The following is a 22,912-nucleotide window of genomic DNA, read 5'->3' as shown; positions in this document are numbered from 1 at the left end:
CGTTGTCTTTACATTACTTTTGTAGTGCAATAGGAAATCTGAAACAACACTCTACAGTTGTCAGGATATTGTGAAGTCAGTCTTCCTCCATGATTCCTAGTCATGTAATTTGATGTTCTCCAGGCAATGAGATCCAGCAAATGGAGATTCTAAGTTTGACGTGCTCACTGACTAGAAATCATGTAGTGTAACCCCTGCTTTAGAAGAGTTAAGAGGAGGGGATTCAAACACAGCAGAGTGAAAGTCACATTAACAACAACCAGATATTGCAAGAGATTGCTCTTGATTTACAAGAAGTCCATATGTAGGGTTGATGTGCCTGATCAGCCTTCTCCATACAACTCAGTCCTGCGCCTCATCGCCAGTCGACTCGTTTTCCTTCAGATCTTCTTTTCCTTTATCCACCCACCTCCACTTTTGCCACCTTCTTCTTTCTCTTCCCCTGTACTTCCATTCCCATCACTCTTTTTCCCACATGTTCATTGACTCTCCACACCACCTCAACCTCTTTACCTGTACTTTCTTAGATTTTTCTCCCACTTTTGTTGTACCTCTGAGTATTTCATTTCTTATTGTCTTTTTTTTGGTAAATCCACACATCCATCTCAACATTCTCATTTCTGCCACTTCTTCTCCTGCCCCTACACCATTACTGGTCTTACCACAGTCTTAAACTCCTGACCTTTAACCTTCCCCTTAATTCTTTGTCCACACAGCACTCCTGATATCTTCCTCCAGTTGTTCCATCCCCACTGCACTCTATGGCTTATCTCATTGGCACCATCTCTTTTCTAAATGACCTCTCAAGTTCCAGGTCTTGGGGTGCTGCACTTGGCACAAGGTTGAGTCTGGAAACTAAACACACTTACAAACATTGGACAAGTTGGTCATCAGTCAGCCTAACCTCATCAATGTCTGAAGCCAGCAGAACTCTTCATATTTCATCATAAACTGGTAAGTTTTGATTTTCACTTGTATTTTTATTACAGTTGTGCTCTAAGGAGACCTGTTGTGAAGAACATAATATAATCACGGTGCTGGAGAATGGTGACGTGTGTGGCATACGGCCGGGACCCATGCCTGGCCAGGATGCCCTTTTGGCATTGGATCCGGGGAAGCAGCCATGGGATGCACATTACGTCCCCCGAACACTTGGTGGCAGCCCCCCTGGTTTGCATCGGGGCCACACTTAGGTTACACTGGAGCTCATCCCTGTTAGACTCCATGGCCACCGCCAGGGGGAGCTGCAAGGCTTCCTGAGCCTGTGTGGGCTGTAACACAACCACATCCGGGTTGGCTATAAACGAAGCCTGCAGCCACTACTCAGCGCGCCAGAGTCAGCAGGGGGAGGAGGAGGAGGACAACGAGGATGACGATGCCTGTGAGGAGTGGAGGAAGAATCAGTGTGGTTTTTGTATTTGTTTGGTGTTTTTTGGGCTGTGCTGTGCCTGTGGGACATGGGGAAGACGTGCCCCACAGGTAAAGAAAAATAAATGGTTGTTTTTTTTTACATCCATCTGTGTCGGGTCAGGTGCCAAGAGATCACCTTTGTTACACTGGCGTAGTCGGCAGGATTCCTGACCGTCTGTGGGGCTGGAACTTGCGTAAATTTGTGTGACAACCCGGCACAGCAGCGCGAGGCACATGCACAGCGCAGGAATGCAAAGAGTGCACTCCATGACAACACCGACAAAAAAAAGAGGAAAAAGTTCCAAGGGGAGGAGGAAGTCCAGGAGGGTTCACAGGCCGGTGGCCCAGGCTAGGACCACGGGATCCACAAGGAGGTAAGTAACGGACCCAGGGATGATCAGCCAAAGGAGAATTATTCCGTTTTTGCATCTGCCTTTCTCCTAGGTGCTGAGGTGCTGGATTTCAGTTGGTGGCCTGGAGACGCCTGTCCGTGGCATGACGGCACAGCAAGCTTCGATGGGAGTGACACCGACCTGGGGAACCCTGTTCAACCCCGGACATCAGTAGGGAAATGAGAGCCTGGCTGACCTCCCCGGCGTGGGTTTTTCTGAGGAGGAGGAAGAGGAATTCCTCTCCATGGCAGGTAAGGGGGTGGAGGGTGTGTGTTGGCTCCACGCCGATAAAAGAAAACAGGCAGGGGCAACGAACCTCCAACCCAATCCTGAAGAACACCTGAGGGCGCCGGCAAGAAGGAGCAGGGCCTCAACGGCTTGTGGTCGGTGGGGCTGGACAAAGGTACGTCCGAGTCCACCACCGGCCGACGAAACTAATATCCTGTTGGCTGTACGGGACCTGGAGGATGTCCTCCAACCTGTACAGGCCTTATTCCAGGTCTTGGGGCTACTGCAGGAGACACTGGAGAGGCTGGAGAAGAAGGTCAGCACGCTGTTAGGAGCCATTCTGGGTTGGCTGAAGCGGTGCAACGCTAGTTTCCCCAGCCTGTGTGATGCGGCAGTACAGGTAGGTGGCGCCAGTGCCATACAACAAAAGGGGGGGGGGCGCTGAGCGAAGGGGCCACAGTATTGGTCAGTTCCGCTGGCTGAGTAGCCACACCCCCAACACAGGATGCCGTGGTGATGACTGAGAGCGCGGCTGGGGCGGAGATAACAAAGGAGCCTGCTGGCAGCCGGCTGGAACTGTCAAACTGAGTCAGCCCGCATGCCGGCACTGGTCTCGCAGGCATCCAAAGTGTTGCAGATGGCACGGGGTCCCTCTTCTTCCCATAAGGGGACCCAGACCGTTGGTGTGCCCCAGAGTAAGAGGAGGACCCGGAGAAGGAAGACGAACAGTGCGCAGCGTGAGCCCGTCTGCTCGAAGGAAGCGGAGGGCTGCACTGCAGAGGGGCGGAGACACCACGCACCCTCAGCTGGGTGGACATCGGGGCAGGGGTTTCCCTCCTGTTTCTGGACCTGCAGGGATCACACCAGAGGGAAGTGGTGTTGCTACGAGTATGACAGCCGTGGCCACGGCTGGAGGTCTTGTCCGTGGAGGGCACCCGGAGGACATGGGCATTGGGACAAACACCTCCCAGTCTGTGTTTTTCATTTCAGGATGGAGCCGTGGACCATAGGATGCCGACTCCCCATCCTGGAGGAGACCAGCTCCTGCTGGACGAGCCACTGTGCCCCATGGGGCTCAGCTGATAAAGGGGCACTGTGGCGGACAGCCAAGACCCATGCCCAGATCCAGGGGAGCAGCCATGGGATGCACATTACGTCTCCCTGAACACTTGGTGGCAGCCCCCCTGGGTTGCATTAGAGCCACAATTATGTTAAACTAGAGCTCATCCCTGTTGGGCTCCGTGGCCACAGCCAGGAGAAGCTGCAAGGCTTCCTGAGCCCATGTGGGCTGAAATGCAGCCACACCCGGATGTGCAGCCTAATTAGGCCAATTATCACCTGGAGCACTTCCAGGTGGGCTATAAAAGAAGCCTGCAGCCACTAATCAAGGCACCAGAATCAGGAGGAGGAGGACAACGACAACGACAACGACGACGATGACGATGACAACAACAACAACAACAAAGCTGCCTGTGAGGAGTGGAGGAAGAATCGGTGTGGTTTTTGTATTTGTTTGGTGTTTTGCTGTGCCTGTGGGACATGGGGAAGACGTACCCCACAGGTGAAGAAATATAAATGGTTGTTTTATTTTGCGTGTGCTTCCATGTCCATTTGTGTCGGGTTGGGCACCAAGAGAGCACCTTTGTTACACGTGTTACATGTTGATTGGCACACGCAAGTAAGAACTTCACTGTTCTCCGTACCTCTGACAACAAGGACCCTCTCAAATGTCATGGTCTGCAGGATTTGGGAAGAAAACTAACAGAGAGGACGTGAGTAAGAACAATCCACACAGGCGGTGCCAGCAGCATTTGTACCAAATCCAAATGAAGGCAGTATTCACACCAAATGTCTTATCAGGCTAACTGCGTTGATTCAGTGATGGTAACAAAGTAAGTGAATGTTCATTCCAAACTAATGTATTCAGTCAGTGCTTCAGGACTTTCACATTAGCCAGACACCCAACTGCCTCAGCTCATCATGCTGCTTAGATGTAGTGTTGTAATAAACCACAATTTCATAATTGATGAGTTGGTCAGTTGTTACTTTGATTAAGGTGGACACACACCTGGAGCTTCATGACACTGAAGACTGTGGCTGGTGTGGAAGAAATTTAACAGGCACCCCAGCACCCTCCCCCCCACCACCACTGGGTGTCCCGTATAGGCAGTAAGCACAGGCAGGAGAAAGCATCAGTCATTATTCATCACTGTCTAAGTCAGGGGTGCCCAACTCCAGTCCTGGAGGGCCGCAGTGGCTGCAGGTTTTCATTCTAACCCTTTTCTTAATTAGTGACCTGTATTTTTGCTGTTAATTAACTTCTTTTGAATTCATTTTATTTGATTTGCTCTTGAAGACTCAGACCCCTCAGTTGTTTCTTTTTCCTTAATTAGCAGCCAAACAATAATGAGATGGGCGGCACGGTGGCGCAGTGGGTAGCGCTGCTGCCTCGCAGTTGGGAGACCTGGGGGACCTGGGTTCGCTTCCCGGGTCCTCCCTGCGTGGAGTTTGCATGTTCTCCCCGTGTCTGCGTGGGTTTCCTCCGGGCGCTCCGGTTTCCTCCCACAGTCCAAAGACATGCAGGTTAGGTGGATTGGCGATTCTAAATTGGCCCTAGTGTGTGCTTGGTGTGTGGGTGTGTTTGTGTGTGTCCTGCGGTGGGTTGGCACCCTGCCCAGGATTGGTTCCTGCCTTGTGCCCTGTGTTGGCTGGGATTGGCTCCAGCAGACCCCCCGTGACCCTGTGTTCAGATTCAGCAGGTTGGAAAATGGATGGATGGATAGACAATAATGAGATACAAAATGAGCCAAAACAGGAGCAGCAAACTGTGACCACCCTACAATATCTGGAAATTAAGAAAGGTGAAGGTCTCAGGAATGCTGATCTGCTCTTAGAAAAGAGAAAATCCACAATTTCAGAAATGTCTGCTATTGTACAATGAGAGCACCAACAAGCCATGGAATTAAAGAGTTTAATTAACGACAAGAATCTGCGCCTCATTAAGCAACTGGTTGGTGTGAAATTGGTTGGAGTTTGAGGCCCTTAGGTGGTCTTCTGTTGGCTCACTCACTTCACATTTTACTTCTGTTTGAGTGCCATTTAAGGAAAGAAATGAAGCAATTCAGAGGAACGATGAAGAAATTCAGGGAAAAATTTCTTAAAATTAATTCAAAAGAAGTTAATTAGCAGCAAAAACAGATAACTAATTAAGAAAAGGGTTAGAATAAAAACCTGCAGCCACTGCGGCCCTCCAGGACTGGAGTTGGGCACCCCTGGTCTAAGTCTTGCAACAGACAACGCAGCATATCTTATTAGCACGTGTTACAGAGGAGTGGAGTTCTCCCTGGGATAGAATTTATTGATTAGATCTCAATTCCAAGGAATTCATTACATAATCAGAAACCTTTAAACATGGTTGGTTACAGCCACTTGCTAACGGGACATGACAAACGTCGATACCTTAAATAACCACAAGTATCCCCCCCCCCCCCCCCCACTAGATTGATTGACAGTCCTGTCAGTTAACCCTTTAACCGCCAACTCCCTAAATATTCCCCAAGCCAGGCGAAATCTGAACAATTTTTGTTTTTTTACTTTTTTACATTTTTTTTACATTTTTTACATTTATTCAAGCAGTATTGACCACTAAATGTTGTGCAAGTTGCCAGTGTATACACAAAATCTATAAATGTAACCTGAATTCTCAGCTAAGCAAAACATCTTGATACCAAACCGTGCCCTTTTCAATGGTAGATACTGTCGAAAACTGTAAGCGGCCCTTCCACGACAATAAACTTTCATCAACTGCAACTGGACGGTCCCTGGCATGTAGGGCAACTGAAATGCTTCAAATAAATGAATCAATCAAAGGACGTAGCTTGAACAAGTGGTCGCGGTTTGGATCTTTCTTATCTGGCTCGTTTCTGTTGTCATTCAAATGAAAGAATTTCAGCAGCAAAGAGAATCGGTTACGTGTCCATGACAGCTGCCAAAAATAGGTGTTGCATACCATAGGATCTGTAGACCAGTACATCTCAATATCTGGTTTTCTGATTATTCCCATCAACATCAAAATCCCAATGAATTTTTTCATTTCGTTTTCATCAGTGTCAAACCCAAGCACGAACACGGGAATGTGGAGATAAATTGGATTTTTCTCAATAAACTGTGCTGCATACAGATTTGTCTGATGAACAAAATGTCTGATCAAATCAGGTGACACAAACAGCTCATAAAACTGCTCAGCAGTGTAATTGTTTACATCAACAATAAAGCCACACGTTCCCTCAAACGAATGCAGAAAAGGTAGTTCACCACGGGCAGCAGCCAGCTGAGATGCTGGGGATACACCCCACTCAGCGCCGTCATCTGATGCGTCTTCATTCACAATATCATGCACGCGCACGTTGCTGCTCATCACTGTCACTAAAATCTTCTTCAGAACTGCTACAATCATGATCAGAACTGTCAAAATCGCCTGCAAAGCCTCACTTGAAGACAGTTTACGTTTCGCCATATTCACAGCTGTTACATGCGAATCACGCTCCACATGACCGGCCAAAACAACACAGACTTGTCGAAATACAAGTAGTATAATACCCACGCCAAACCGTCAGTTATACTACTTGCCAGGCATTCATATAACCACAGGCAAATGTGCCGGATAATTCCGGCAGTATGGCGTTAGCATTAAAACAGCGGTGCCGGATATATCCGGCAGAGGGCGGTGAAGGGGTTAAGGAGCTCGTGACTTTTTAGGAGTATTAAAAGCACACTCCGTGCACAGGATGCACATTCATTTCTGCTCTGAATCATATGCTTCCTAAGTTTGCCATCAACAGGAAACAGCCTGAGCATAACAACAGAAAAATGATTATGCCTTAAAATATGATAAGCTTTATATATTTTGTTATAGTGAATAATAAATAACACCTTAAGCCTTTAAGTTTAAGCTCAGAGGATAAAAATATGAAACTCGAGCACAAACTTAGCAGTTGTTGGGCTTCTTTCATCAGTTACCTGGTCACCTGCTAGGTGCAATTCCAACCTCGGCGCAAACTCAACTCTTACACCGGATGCAAGAATGACAGATCAAGAGATTGGGAAAGAGTTTATGATGCCAACTGGGTCATCCCTTTTTTCCACCAGTAGATAAGAAAAAGAAACAAAGAGCAAAAATAGCCCTCCTAGGCATGTGCCCCTTCTGCAGGAAATCGAAATCACATGAGGGATGTTGTGATTTTAGTGGAGCTCCAGCTCACTGCTTGCTCTGGCCAAAATGTGACGCCTCCCTTCAGGACACCCGGGATCGTATTGTGGCAGCAGCGGCATCTTGGCACTGTGAGGGAAGAAGGAAAAGACAGTGATAGTGGCAGCGTCCCCTCTCGTCTCGGTGGTTTAACACATCCCTCACCTGAGCCTGCAAGGTCCTCTGACACACATGCATGACAACACAGTATGAACACGCTGTCACCAGTGAGAATTTTGTTCCAATAGTGTCTCCCTCAGTTACATGTCCTCACTTGGAGCAGCTGGATGTGACCTCACATTCTAATATTCTAATAGCAGAATAGACCCGCCTTGGCCAATTGAGCTAAAGGAGAGCACTCTGGTGGGAAAAACAAGCCAGTTGGTCTTCTAACTGTGAGGCCACCGCTTTTGCTGTAACTGGCCGTCTCTCTTTCAGCTTCTCTACACTCATCTTCTCTCTACACTACCCTCTCCTGTAATGAATCTGAGTTGTAGCACCGCTGGTCTCTGGTGAGGAATTCATTCCCGGCTGTTTGTACTTCTTAGCAGCTGTGAGATCTGAACTCATGGACTTTGTATTACTGAACAGCCATCTTAGCCAGTGAGAACTAAAGCAAACTCCCGGAGTTCCGAGAAGTTAGAATCTTTCTCACTTTTAACCTTACGAAAGGATGCAAACATAAAAAATGATGACAAAAGAAGGGTACAAGGAATATATTTCATAATTATTTCCATCATTGCAAATTGTGTTAAATCTGTTGAACCTCTCAAGGTTTTTTGTCTTCAGAATCAAGCGAAGTATGAATTTTTTCTTCTCAGTGAGGTCTCCTGTATAACACACTAATCTAGATCACTTTTCATTGAGTCAGATACTTAGCAGTAACTGTTGAATGAGGAATTGTGGTCAGACTAAAAACTTTTATCCAACTCTTAACTCCAGCAGTCGAGTCACAAGTGTTTGAATAAGCAGGACTCCTGCTACAGGACTGCAACTACAACTGTGACATTGACCCGTTCTTTAGTGGCTAACACACTAATCTTCTTCTTCTTCTTCTTTCGGCTGTTCCCCTGTAGTTACTGCAGTCCTGCACATCCCCCTTATTCTTAAATATCAGCACCAGTAAACTTCTTCTCTACTCCTCAAGTATCCTCTCACTTTCCAAGTTTCCATTAAACAATCTGGTTAAAATCTCCACTGCCATCTCTCCTAAACACCTCCATGCTTCCACAGGTATGTCATCTGGACCAAAGGCTTTTCCATTTTTCATCCTCTTCATAGCTGTCCTTACTTCCTCCTTGCTAACCCATTGCACTTCCTGATTCACTGTATCCACATCATCCAACCTTCTCTCTCTCGTTCTCTTCATTCATTAGCCTCTCAAAGTACTCTTTCCATCTGCTCAACACACTCTTCTCGCTTGTGAGTATGTTTCCATCTTTATCCTTTATCACACTAACCTGCTGCACATCGTTCTCAGCTCAGTCCCTCTGTCTAGCCAATCAGTACAGGTCCTTTTCTCCATCCTTAGTGTCCAACCTCTCATAAAAACTCATCATACGCCTTTTCTTTAGCCTTTGCCACTTCTCTCTTCACCTTGCGCCTTATCTCCTTGTACTCTTGTCTACTTTCTGCATTTCTCTGACTATCCCACTTCTTCTTTGCCATCCTCTTCCTCCGTATACTCTCCTGTATATCCTCATTCCACCACCAGGTTTCCTTTTCCTTCTTCCTCTTTCCAGATGTCACACCAAGCACACTTCTTGCTGTCACCCTTACTACATCTGCTGTAGTTTCCCAGCTGTCTGGTAACTCTTCACTGCCACCCAGTGCCTGTCTCACTTCCTCCCTAAACTCAACCTTGCAGTCTACCTTTTTCAACTTCCACCATTTGATCCTTGACTCTGCCCTCACTCTCTTCCTTTTCTTGATCTCCAACGTCATCCTACAGACCACCATCCTATGCTGCTTAACTACACTTTCCCCTGCCACCACTTTGCAGTCTTCAATCTCCTTCATATCAACTCTTCTGCATAGGATGTAATCCACCTGTGTTCATCTTCCTCCACTCTTGTACATAACCCTGTGTTCCTCCCTCTTCTTAAAATACGTATTCACCACAGCCATGTTCATCCTTTTGGCAAAATCCACTACCCTCTGACCTTCTTCATTCCTCTCCTTGACACCATACCTACCCATCACCTCCTCATCTCCTCTGTTCCCTTCACCAACATGTCCATTGAAATCTGCTCCAATCACCACTTTCTGTCCCTCGGGTACACTGTTCATCACTTCATCCAATTCACTCCAAAAATCTTCTTTCTTGCCCATTGCACACCCAACTTGTGGGGCATATGAACTAACAACATTCATCATCACACCTCCAATTTCCAGCTTCATAATCATTACTCTGCCTGACACTCTTTTCACCTCCAAAACACTCTTGACATACTGTTCCTTCAGAATAACCCCTACTCCATTTCTCCTCCCATCCACAGCATGATGGAACAATTTGAATACACCTCTGATCCACTTGGCCTTACTCCCCTTCCAGTTAAGTCTCTTGGACGCACAATATATCAACCTTCCTTCTCTCTATCATATCTGCTATCTCTCTCCCCTTACCAGTCATACTGCCAACATTCAAAGTGCCTACCCTCAATTCCACTCTCTTTACTTTCCTCCTCTCCTCCTGCCTCTGAACACGTCTCCCCCTCTTCTTCTCCTTCTTCTTCTTCGGCTAACAGTAGCCCAATTTCCGCCAGCACCCTGTTGGCTAACAGTACTGGTGGCGGTCGTTGTTAACCCAGGGCTCGACCGATCAGTTATGGAAATATGTATTGTTCTCCGCATATTGATTTGGCAAAATTTTACACCGGATGCCCTTCCTGACGTAAACCCCCATTTTTCTGGGCTTTGGACCGGCACAAAGAAACACACTGGATTGTGCATCCCCTGTGGCTGGGTTCTGACTGACGCATAATAAAAAGTGACAACCTCCTCAATGGAGTGCAGATCTACAATTGCACATTCAGAGTCTAATGGAAAAAAATCCACACTTTTAGTAAGTTCCGAGTCATGGAGTAAACTCTGCGCATTGCCGTTAGGTGAAGGGGAAGGTGGTATGCCTCATGATTGGCGGGTTAGCATTGACTACTACCATTGGCTAGAAGAACGAAGTCCCGCCCTTACCTTGCTGCCTTCTCTCTCCATTAATTTTGGCAGTGATGGCGCCCAAGAACACAGAACACCTGCCAAGCTCATCACTATCACTTGAAATGTCACTTGCACTTAGTAAAGGTGTGGTTCTCACACACTGACTTTAGTTGGAAATCTAACTCCAGACTGTTAAATTATCTCCAATATCAGGATTGCAAGTGCAGAGAGAATGCTTATCCCTACATTTACATACATTTCAACTCTTTATTGTTCAGCACCGTTTTGGATCGATTGGTTCAAACAATGCAGAGATGGTTATAAGTATTATTTTGAGACCATCACTGACCATGCCTCTGAATGCTCCGTGGTTATTTCTTAATATGAAGTTGATCTTGTATTACACAAAGAAATATGGTGTTTTTTTTTTGGCCTGTTGAATTGAATTTTGTTTATTTTTCTGTCCAGTTTTGGTAGTTTTTGTTTGTCTCCCCTTCTGGCACCTGCCCCACTCTGTAGGTGTGAACCACCAGATTAAAGATGGAAGAAACCTAAATAAACACACAACAGGCATTTAGATTGTTGGGGGTAAAGCGGACAAACTAAAAACCTGAAGTTACAAACTATCATGGAACCAAATCTATACTCAACATACTTACTTCTGTCCTTTGGGTTGACAGGAAAAAGCCTCAACACCATTCTTGTAGAGACCACTGAGTGGTCTCTGGCACTCAGAAGGATGATGAAAGTGCCCGGTCTTTGCTCTTTGGTGTTCTGTTGTGTTGTGTGATTTGGTGTTTGGTGCTACCTTGTGGTTGATGGTTGTACTGCAGTTACACCCCTCAGTGTTTCCCATCTAATGCTCTCCTATGCTAGTCACAGTCTGCTGGAAGAAAGACTTGCTTTGATGTTGTCTTTCTGTGCTCCCAGTGAGTCCAAACCCAACATGACACCTCACCCATCATCTTACACTCCAGCACAGGGCTACCCTTAAGAGTGGAAGGCTCTCTCCAGGTCTTTTTTACCACCCACCCCCTGAACAGTTGGGCTATTACTAAAGAGCAAAAGTTGAAAGTGAAACAGAAGGCACATAAATAATGCTGGTGGGGAGGTGAGTTATAAATGAAGTAGTGGACATTGGTTGCTTGAGTGTGTAAGTCTGGCCTTTCACCCATAATTGGTACACTGGTAGTGCTATGGCCATTATTCACTCTGACCATAGCAGTAAATGACTCAAGATCACGATGGGTCTGGGCTCTGGATGTGCCTTCATCAGTGTGACTGACTCTGGATGTCTTCTCCGTTGAAGATGTAGACGTGGCATTCCAATGGAAAGCTCATTTTAGCAGCTGCACTTTGGAAGAACGGCTTCTGAGAAAAAGGGGTCTGGATATTAAGCAGAACATCTCACAGGCAAAGTCCCTTTGTTCAGCAGGGCGTATGAGCTTTAACAGAAGATGCATAGTTGGCTCCATCATGAAAGTAACTGAGCTCAGACTGAAGCCTGGCAAATGAGTTTAGCCTGATTCCCAATGCAGAATCTGGAAGTTTAGTGGATTCATTCAAATAGAATATCTAACACTACAAGTGTTTATTGCACATAAATAGTACTAGGGTGTTGTACCGTGTTAGCCATTATGAATGTAGAGAAAAGCCAAGCAAAATGACACCTTTTATTGGCTAACTAGAAAGATTACAATATGCAAGCTTTCGAGGCAACTCAGGCCCCTTGCCTGAAGAAGGGGCCTGAGTTGCCTCGAAAGCTTGCATATTGTAATCTTTCTAGTTAGCCAATAAAAGGTGTCATTTTGCTTGGATTTTCTCTACTTGCACATAAATAAAAATATAACGAGTGTAAATTATATATATAGTCACACATGTGAGAGCTGGGACCCCCTGGGAGGCTCAGGTATGCCAACACAACTCAGGGGGGCTATAACTAAGTTCTTATGTTCATCAGCTTTTCAAACACTACAAAGCGTGTTTGTAACTTAAATATTCAGTGGATACGTCACCATCACTGAATCAACGCAGTTAGTCTGATAAGACATGTGTTGTGAATCCTGCCTTCAATGGGATTTGGTACAAATACAGCTGGCACTGCCTGGGGGGATTGTTCTTACTCATCTCCTCTCTGAGTTTTCTCACCAAGTCCTGCAGACCATGACAGTTGAGAGAATCCTTGTTGTCACAGGTATGGAGAACAGTGAAGTTCTTACTTGTGTGTGCCAATCAACATACAACACGTCACCATTCTTCAGCACTGTGATTATATTATGGTCTTCACAACAGGTCTCCTTAGAGCAAAACTGTAGTAAAATTACAAGAGAAGATCAAAACTTACCAGTTTATGGTGAAATGTGAAGAGTTCTGCTGGCTTCAGACATTGATGAGGTTAGGCTGACTGATGACCAACTTGTCCAATGTGTGTGTAAGTGTGTTTAGGTTCCATATTCCATCTTTTTTATCTTTTATTGGATTTAGTAAAAGCATATAACATTCCATACAATCAGGTCAAACTTATCAAAGTTAAATTCAAATCAAACCCCACTCATGAGAAAGAGAGGAAGGCCAACAGCCAGAGCAAAACTATTGAGAGTAGTAAAGAGAGAAAGGCGTCTTTTCCCCAAAAATAAAAGCTTATTCTAAAATGCTATTGATTTAGATCCTGCCAGGATTTTAAAAAGTTCTGCACAGATCCTCTAAGTGAGAATTTGATTTTTTCCAATTTCAAATAATATAAAACATCGGTTACCTACTGACTTGAAAGAGGTGAGTTAGGATTAGGGATGGGAATCGAAAATCGGTTCTTGTTGAGAACCGGTTCCCACTGTTTCAATTCCTTGGAATTGTTTGCCATTTTTGCAAACGATTCCCCTATCGATTCCAGTCGCCTCGAATGACGTCACCACGTTGCATAGCGTCATTTACCCAGCAGGAAACATGGTGCCTAAGCGGCACAAATGGTCAAAAGTTTGGTTATACTTTACGAGAAAGGATGACAACAGGGCAACTTGCAATACTTGCAAAGTAGATATTTCATCAAAGGGAGGAAACACTACGAATATGCAAAAGCATTTGCTCACAAAACACGCAATAACCTTAAATGAATGTCGTATTTTTGATCCGCTCCGGACTAGTGAATCTCAACCCAGCAGCAGCGGTAACGTTTGCACGTCCTCTCCCGTTAATACGGCAGGTAACTAATCAACTAACATTGCATATTATGTTAACGCGATTTGCCTTATTGCAAAACCTGCTATTAATGTGCATTGCATTTGGATGACCATGACGAGAGAGTCGGACAGAGTTTGGCTGTCTCAGATGCTGGCAGTTCTCGCTGCAGTCTACCGGTAGCTTCTCCTTTCACAGAGGCGGGGAAAAGTAAAATGACACAGGCCAGGATAGACGAATGTCACCGAGCAGTGACTAAGTTTGTGGTAAAAGGCTTGCACCCATTTGCCACAGTAGATGCCTCCGATTTTCGGTAAGTGAATGTGTTTAATTGTAGGCTAAGTCAGGGAATGTCAAAGTTGCATGTTCTCCTCTTACCAGATGTTTCATCTGTTTCCATTTATATATCTGTTAGAGAAATGACAAAGACTCTGAACCCTAAGTACAAAGCCCCAAACAGACACAGTTTAACCAACCACTTGATCCCTGTTTGGTATGCGGTCAAAAAGGCAAATCTGATTTCTGAGCTGAAACACGTGTTGAAGGCAGCCGTCACTGCAGATGGATGGACAAGTTTTAGTCAAGATCATTACCTCACAGTAACGCTGCATTATGTCAGGAATGGCCAGGCTCAAGAAAAAGTCCTCAAAACCAAACCAGTGTACCAGCCACAGACAGGGACAGCTGTAGCAGAGGAGATTGATGAGATCTTGGAGGAGTATAGTATCAAAGACAAGGTTGTGGCAGCCACTGTTGATATTGCGGCCAACATGGATGTAGGTGTCAAAATAGTTGATGGTTGCAGAATTGCACAGTGCACAGTTCCATTGGACTTGAGTTGATTGTATTTGTTGCTGGCTGATGTAGTTTTATTTTTGAGTGCTCAGCTCATATATACTTTTAAAAAGGAGAGTGTAAATGTTACTGGACATTCTTGTGTAATTGCCACAAAATAATTTATGTTATACTTTGTTATTGCTACAGAAGAATATTTATTTTATTATTATTTTACATTTACAAAATTTTTTTGGGGACCCCGTGGCACCCCATCGAGGAGCCGTAGGCTGTGGATCTCTTAAGATCTCACTGTTGGGTTTGTAAGGTCATGCTACTCCTAAATTTCTATCTTGTTCAAAGATAAGATATAAAACAAAGTTCTAAGCTAATCGACCTGTGTGTTCTCCTTTTTTAAAAATAAGAATCGATAGAAGAATCGATAAAGAATCGAATTGTTAAACAGAATCGAAAATGGAATCGGAATCATGAAAATCTTATCAATTCCCATCCCTAGTTAGGATTCTTCCATTCGAGCAAAATAAGTCTACATGCCAATAGTGTAGTGAAGGCGATCACAGTTTGTTTGTCCTTCTCCACTTTAAGCCCCTCTGTGAGCCCACCACACACAGCTGTTAGTGGGTTAGGAAGGATTGTGACACCGAGACTATCTGATAGGAATTTAAAGATTTTGGTCCAGAATGATTTTAATTTGGAGCAGGCCCAAAACATGTGGCCCCAGTGAGGCTGGAGCTCAATTGCAATGTTCGCAGGTTGGGCCTTGTCCTGGAAACATTTTGGACAATTTTAAATGAGATAAATGTGCTCAATAAAAGATTTTAAATTGAATAATTGAATGCATTGCACATATTCAACCTTGTGCCAAGTGTAGCACCCCAAGACCTGGAACTTGAGAGGTCATTTAGAAAAGAGATGGTGCCAATGAGATAAGCCACAGAGTGCAGTGGGGATGGAACAACTGGAGGAAGGTATCAGGAGTGTTGTGTGGTCAAAGAATTAAGGGGAAGGTTAAAGGTCATGTTTTTAAGACCAGCAGTGATGCATGGAGATGAGACATGAGCAGTAAAGGGAGCACAGGAGAAGAAGTTAGATGTGTTAGAAAAGAAAACTTTGTGATGGATGTGTAACGTTACAACAAAAGGACATAATAAGAAATGAGACAATCAGAGGTACAACAAAAGTGGGAGAAAATCTAAGAAAGTACAGGAAAGTAGATTGAATTGGTGTGGACAGGTGATGAGGAGAGATGATGAACACGTGGGGGAAAAGAGTGATGGGAATGGAAGTCCAGGGGAAGAGAAATAAGAGGGAGGCCAAAGTGGATGTGGTTGGATAAAAGAAAAGTAGATCTGAAGGAAAAGGGTCTGACTGGGGAGGATATGCAGGACTGAGTTGTATGGAGAACGTTGATCAGCACATCAACCCCATATAGGGGTGAGAAAAGAAGAAGAAGAAACCTTGCAGTTGGGCAGATGGGAGAACCACAGAAACATCCATTACAATTGGAGAAAAAATGCAAAGACTCCAGATCAGAGCTTAAAACCAATTCATCCTGCCTTTATTTCTTATCTCCTCATTCAGGTGTGAGATCCTACTGTACAAGTTCAAACAGATGCAGCTTACAGCTGACTGGTCATATTATTGGCTTCTCCTTGCATGCACAAATCATAATGACATAATATTGGCAGTAGCAGTTGGAACAGCTGTGGTATTTTCCCACTTTAAGTTGCAGGATTTTACAATAACAAGTGTGACTTCTGCAATAATGCGAAGTAGAAACTAAAGTCCAGTTAGGTCATTGTGAGTTGGTGAGCAATATTGTGATTTTGGTTGTTCTATTCAGACAAGAACTCTGTGACCGCACTCCTTCCATACATTAATGCCATCTCCCCGTGTCTCAGCTTTTTTTGTTTTCTAATTCGATGAAGTTTGGTTAGAGTAGGCTTTCATTTCCACCGTTTCTTTATAAGTGAGCAGTCCCACCACACAGTTTTAGATCATGTGAAGTGTTGTTCTGGCTAATATATGTTGATGGTTTTGCTTCATTTTAGTTATGGCCTTATTCACATTAGATATAAAACTTTATAATTCTGTATAACAAAATTCTTCAGTGTATTTCTGTTTTTATGTTATGTGATCCTGGATTGCTGCTTCTTGTACATCAGGGGCCACCTCATGCAATGTCTGGTTGTTGTTAATGTGACTTTCACTCTGCTGTCTTTGAATTTCCTCGTCTTAGCTCTTCTAAAGCTGGGGCTACACTACAGGATTTCTAGTCAGTGCTCATGTCAAACTTAGAATCTGCTGGATCTCATTGCCTAGAGAACATCAAATTACATGACTAGGAATGGCGGAGAATGATTGATTACACAACATCATAACAATTGTAGAGTGCTGTATCAAATTTCCTATTGCACTTAAAAGTAATGTAAACGTAATGCATTTCTAATCAGTGTGGGGTACTCCATCATGGTGCAGCAAGGATGAGACATTTGTTCTTGGTCTCATGTTGCACAAGTCACTCTGTCATTTGCGTGATCCAGAGCTCTCCTTCTCCTTCATTTCCGGTGTCTGTCACTGCTTTTCTCTGTTCTTCTTCTTCTCGCAGATCAGAATGAAGTCTTCTCAGTCTTTGTATTTTGGCAACTAATCATTGTGGGTACTCCAACATGGTACACCAAAGATGAGACATCGATCAGACATCTGTTGTTGCTCCAAAGTCGTGCAAGCCCGTCTGCTGTTTGTGTGATCCAGAACTCTCCTTCTCATTCATTTCTGGTGGCTGTCACTGCTGTTCTCTGTTCGTCTTCTTCTTCTTGCAGATCTAAATGAGCTTGGCTCCTCTCAGTCTATGGGCACTGAATGCAGTTTACTTCTGGCTGATTCTTCGTTGCTCATCAGCTGTCAGATATTCTATGACTTGCATCCTGTCTGATATGCAAAAAGTTAACAATATATGGTCTCCTCTTTATCTTCAATTGACCACTCGACTGTATCAAGTCCTTTTTAATTTCTTCAAGTTACATTTTTAAGTAGTCTGCTGTCTCTTCCACTATATGGCTGGTACACTGCAGGTCTTGCCTTTATCTGAAAATGTTGCTTCATCTCTACCGCCATCACCTACTCTAATGCAGAGGTGGGAGAGGAACTTTTTTATTCTTGGAGATGAGCAGCCAGGTATGAATTTCTTCCTTGAATCTTCTTCATACTGTTAAAGTCGTTTTCCTTCTCTTACTTTCTCTTCCTACCTTCCATTTCCTCCCAACTTACACTTTTCAGGCTTCTCCCTAGTGTGAATTCTTGAATGTTTCTGAAGACTGCTACTGTATGAAAACTGTTTGCCACAATCAGAACAGCAATAAGGCTTCTCTCCACTGTGAATTCTGGTGTGCCTCTGAAGGTGGCTCTTATGCAAGAAACTTTTGCCACATACAGAACAGCAAAAGGGCTTCTCTCCAGTGTGGATTTTTTTATGTTTCTGAAGACTGCTGCTGGTTGAGAATCGTTTGTTACAGTCAATACAGCAATACGGCTTCTCTCCAGTATGACTTCTCAAGTGGATCTTAAGATGGCTTCTAACCATGAACCTTTTCCCACATTCAGAACAACAATATGGCTTTTCCCCCTTGTGAATTCTTTTATGTTTCTGAAGACTGTTAATGTGTGAGAATTGTTTGCCACATTCAGAACAGCAATATGGCTTCTCTCCCGTGTGAATTCTTGTGTGGATCTGAAGATAGCTACTGTCATAGAATCGTTTGCCACACTCAGAACAGAAAAATGGCTTGTCTCCAGTGTGAATTCTTGAGTGAGTCTGAAGACTGCTTCTGCTGCAGAACTGCTTGTCACATTCAGAACAGCAATATGGTTTTTCTCCTGTGTGTATTCTCGTGTGAATCTCAAGACTGCTCCTAACAGAGAATCGTTTGCCACATTCAGAACAACAATAAGACTTCTCTCCAGTATGAGTTCTTTTGTGCCTCTGAAGATGGCTCCTAACAGAGAATTTCTTTCCACACTCGGAACACTGATATGGCTTCTCTCCAGTATGAATTCTTGTGTGTTTCCGAAGACTACTCCTGTCAGAGAAAAGTTTGCCACATTCAGAACAATGATACGGCTTCTCACCAGTGTGAATTCGTCTGTGTACCTGAAGGCTACTCCTATCAGAGAATTGCTTGCCACATTCAGAACAAGAATATGGCTTATCTCCAGTGTGAAATCGCGTGTGCTTCTGAAGACTGTAACTGCGTGAGAAACATTTTCCACAATCAGAACACTGATATAGCTTCTCTCCAGTGTGAGTTCTTATGTGAATATGAAGATTACTGTTAGTGGAGAAACACTTGTCACACTCAGAACAGCAGTACAGCTTCTCTCCAGTGTGAGTTTTTGTGTGAGTCTGTAGGGAACTGTTGGTGGAAAACTGTTTTCCACATTCTGGACAACAATACGGCTTCTGTCTTGAATAATAACTCTGCTTGTCTTTGATTTCAGCTTTACTTTTAAAAGTTTTCTTCTGCTCTTGACAGACTAACACATTTGCTGAATCTGTACTGTATACCTGTACTTCAGTGTTGTTGTCATCTGTCCTCTTCAGTTTCCCACCAGGCAAAGAACTGTCCTGCAACGAATCTGGCATCAAACTACTTGGTCCAGATGTTGATTTCGTTGTATTTTCATCATCTGGTGTATTTTTTAATGTGCATTGAAGGGACGGCTGAGCTGATGAAGTTAAGGAGAAACTGCCACTGTCTTGAACATCTGCAGAAATATATATAGTTTTTTTAAAACAAACTATGAATTTAAGAAGTATCAAAATAGATCTAACATGCCTCGATGGGTCAGAGCTATTTTGGCAGAATGGAAGCACAATATTTGAAAGGTGGTTTAAATGTTGTGGCTGACAGGTATATTGTTAATAATAAAACTTACATTCAGTTAGAGTTCCAATGTTTTTGAAAACCTATTTTCTGAAACAAAGTATCAGAATTTGAATTACATTGACATTACGGTAATCAAATGAAAAAGGACACTTTTGACATCTGGGCTTCGTCGAAAATTACAGTTTTGTAAATAACTTGCCTGTGAAACGAGGTCAGTGCCAGGACATATACAGCATAAGGGCACAATGCAGTGATTACAATACAAATAAAGCCCACAGTACTTCCAATTCACAACAAACATGCCTGAAAGTGCCACAGAATGTCACCCTGTGCAACACACCATGTCAGGATATCACACAGTAACAAACCAAACACTGGCTGAATCAATCAAACGGGAATAAAGTGGCATCAGTACTGGTTGCTTTTTATTTCCTTATTATATTCTGCAAGTCAATTTATAATTTTATTCCCTTGATTTCATCAGTTCAAAAATGGCACAACTAGTACTAAATAAGTTCCCTGCATTGCCTTTTCTTGCCACAACTTTGTTGGGCAAAACACAACCACCGGTTTTGTGATACTAAAGAGAATCACTAGTTGCACGTGTTTCTTTCTCGTTCATTAACTAATGGGTGTCACCATCTTAAACAGTCCCAGTGTGTTGATGTCATTCACTGCCTAAGCACCCAGTCATGTGCTTAACAACAATATGGCCATGAAAATACACAAACACAAATGGCAGGGACTACTGTGTATTGAAACAAAAGAGTGTTTAGAAAATAACAGTAACTATTGGGAAACTACTATTACCACTAAGTTAAAAACTTTAATATTAATGTGCCCAAACTGCATTTATAACAAACTACTGCACCCCAAATGTTAACTTAAAAATATGAGAGTCACCACATGGCTATTAAAATAAAAGGATTGTGCAGGCCTCTGACTGGGGTGTGTGTGTGTGTGTGTCTTTGACAGTTCCGTCATGAATCCCTGCATTCAATCTCACAAAATCTGACTATTTCCTACCCTCAGTCACACTTGTAGGACTATGGGTAAGACTTGTAAAGACATTTAGAATATTCGAACAATCGAGATGGGAACAGGCCATTCAGTCCAACAGAGCTTGTCAGTTCTATCTGCTTAATTCTTACAAAATAAAGTCGAGTTTTGAAAATCCCTAAAGTCCTACTGTCTACCACACTGCTTGATCACTTATGTACTTGTGTGAGCATTGGAATGAAGTGACATGGACACTGGGTATGCTGGGTTTATGTCCATGTGCCAGTAAGATTCAGAGCTAATACAAAAAGTATCAGAGCGCTGGCTGAATCGTGGCTATCAAACAAAAATGCCATTAACAGACACTTGGACATGAACCAAGCACATGCAGTCTGAAAAAGAAGAACACCCAAATAATAAATAATATTTTAAGACCAACATCCTCCAAACCCCACTTTATTAATTCCCCACCCCAAATTTTCTATATATTGCCTTTGATTCCTGTCTGCCTAATCACCTGGCAGGCTGTTGAAAGCTTAGGAATAGAAAAATCTCTTTTTAAGATTAATGACTCATTTTCTCCCTTTATTGATTTCTAGCTACAAATATGCAAACCATTTCACAGAACTTCACTAATATATAATATAAATCTTAGCACCTACCTTGTCTTGACACACTTGAACCAGGTGCTTTTGCAATTCTATTCATGTCAGATTCCAAATATTCGGATTTCACCTTAAACTCAGGATGATGCTGTAGAGAGCAGTGACCAGTTGCTGTAAAGCCGAATCCACTTACTTCTGTGTTTAGACAACATGATGTTGTGCCAGACTCTGATTTAAAGTCTTCTGTCTTTATCGGGCTTAGAGTCTCATTTGTCTGCATGTCAGTGCTGTGAGACTTGGCCTCTTTCAGGTCTGTTAGTTCTCTTTCACACTCCTCCTCTTTAATGTGGACATTTTCCTGCTTAAGTTGTGCAGGCTCCCACTCACATTCCTCTGTCTTAATGTCCACACTTCTTTTCTCCATGGTATTCCCACCAAATAAGACCCTATGTAGTGAGGGATTCTTCTCATCCTCATCATCACGCATCTCTTCTGAGACCCCCTGTTCATATTTATATCCCATATGAAGAGGTTTCGATACAGCTGGGCACACCTCCTCCATACTGGATATTACAAACTCCATTTTGTTGTCTGTGAACAGAGCAGAGTAGAAATCAGGACTGCACCAAAAAGACCTAAACACACATGTGAGTCGACTGCTTCAGTCGTTCCATATAGTTCGTCACCCACCAGCCTTGACTCAGTCTAACTGCTGTTCTCTGGACTTCTTACAATATGAAGACCAACAGTACATACGGCTTACCAGGTCATGTCCTCCCAAGTGGCATACAGGGTCTGAACAGAACCTCTCGTCACTTGTACCCCACATGGTGTCGACACCGTGTAACCCAAGGTGCTATTTTAATTGATCACGGACAGTGACAGAGCTACCAAATAGGCAGTGTGGTGTAGTGGTGAAGGCTTTGGAATTCAAACTCTGAGGTTGTGGTCTCAAATCCCACTACTGACACCACTGTGAGACCACAAGCAGGTCACTTCACCTGCCTGTGCTCCAATTGAGAAAATCAAAAGAAATGCAACTAATTGTATTTCAAATGTTGAACGTCACCTCTTTAACACCTCTCATCTGTTAGTTACGTTTCCATACCTCCTCCATTGTTTCAATCCTCACCCCAGTCTAGTACAGTAGACACACCGACATGGTGTTATTTGTTAATCAGACATGTAAGTAAGACTTTCACTGTACTCTGTGTAACTGAAAATAGGACAACTAACACAATTTCTTTTGGGGCACAACTGGGTATATTGTGTGTGCAGTTCTGCCTCTTGCTGTTATGACAGACAATTATTTGTTTATTTTACCTTAAAATTGCAACTTTAATCCTATTTTTCTGAATATTAGGAGGTTTTGAGTCATGGAATTCTGTTAAAGTAGTTAAAAATTATCCGAAATTTTCCCAAGATGCCACCTTGAAATTCTTGCGCGTTGCTATTTTGTGTGTATAAGTTTCTAAGGAGTTGCTATGGAGTGACAATTGGGGTCTTGCTAAGCATTTTGTTAAAGCTCAAGGGGCATAACATTCAAACCATTGGACAAGTTTGCGGGTATGAAAAACAAAAAAATAAGTGTGCGTGCGTTTTAAAGTTTGAGTTCACGACGAGTGCTTTTATTTTTTAACTCCAAGTTGGGAGTTCAATTTTGATTTTAATATTAGGGTTTTTTAAACTTTCCACTTGCGGTCTCTTTTTGTTCTTGCTCTCGATTCTTGTCTTTCTCGTGGTCTCTTTTCTTTCTGCCCTCATCGTGTGCCATTTTCTACATAGGCGCAACACTTGCACTTGTGTAATACGTGGGACTTTGTTTATTGTGTTGCATTACGACTTTATGCTTTTTGTTGCTGCTGCAGCCCATGAACTTCCCCTCAGGGATCAACAAAATACACCCACCTATCTCTTTGTTTATGTAGGATTGCAAAATTAATGTCAATGTGTCATTTTCTTTGTTTTTATGTAAAATTAAATTCATACTGTGGGATGAAAGAAGGATTAATAGTGATA

General features: G+C 43.4%; 4 protein-coding genes across 4 annotated transcripts in view; 2 read left to right on the top strand and 2 right to left on the bottom strand.

Moving 5' to 3' along the window:
* LOC114667211 (zona pellucida sperm-binding protein 3-like) overlaps positions 1-22,912 on the top strand; it is a 72,656-nt gene that overhangs the window by 12,158 nt on the left and 37,586 nt on the right. The gene's annotated exons all lie outside the window — the stretch shown is intronic.
* The window catches only part of LOC114642262 (zona pellucida sperm-binding protein 3-like), a 392,210-nt gene that overhangs the window by 343,843 nt on the left and 25,455 nt on the right, over positions 1-22,912 (top strand). The window lies entirely within an intron of this gene.
* LOC114667125 (gastrula zinc finger protein XlCGF26.1-like) overlaps positions 15,936-22,912 on the bottom strand; it is a 106,898-nt gene continuing 99,921 nt past the window's right edge. The window contains exon 3 of the transcript XR_007934592.1: positions 15,936-16,575. The gene's annotated coding sequence lies outside the window, so the exon portion shown is untranslated. The remainder of the gene's footprint in view (positions 16,576-22,912) is intronic.
* The window catches only part of LOC114668122 (zinc finger protein 721-like), a 60,945-nt gene continuing 53,968 nt past the window's right edge, over positions 15,936-22,912 (bottom strand). The window contains 1 exon segment of the mRNA XM_051927843.1: positions 15,936-18,843. Coding sequence (XP_051783803.1) covers positions 17,648-18,843 — 1,196 coding nt within the window. The 3' untranslated portion in view covers positions 15,936-17,647.

The sequence above is a fragment of the Erpetoichthys calabaricus genome, chromosome 1 (assembly GCF_900747795.2).
Source record: "Erpetoichthys calabaricus chromosome 1, fErpCal1.3, whole genome shotgun sequence".
Lineage (NCBI taxonomy): Eukaryota > Metazoa > Chordata > Cladistia > Polypteriformes > Polypteridae > Erpetoichthys > Erpetoichthys calabaricus.
Note: the sequence above shows the minus strand (reverse complement) of the source record. Positions and strands in the feature narration are given on the sequence as shown.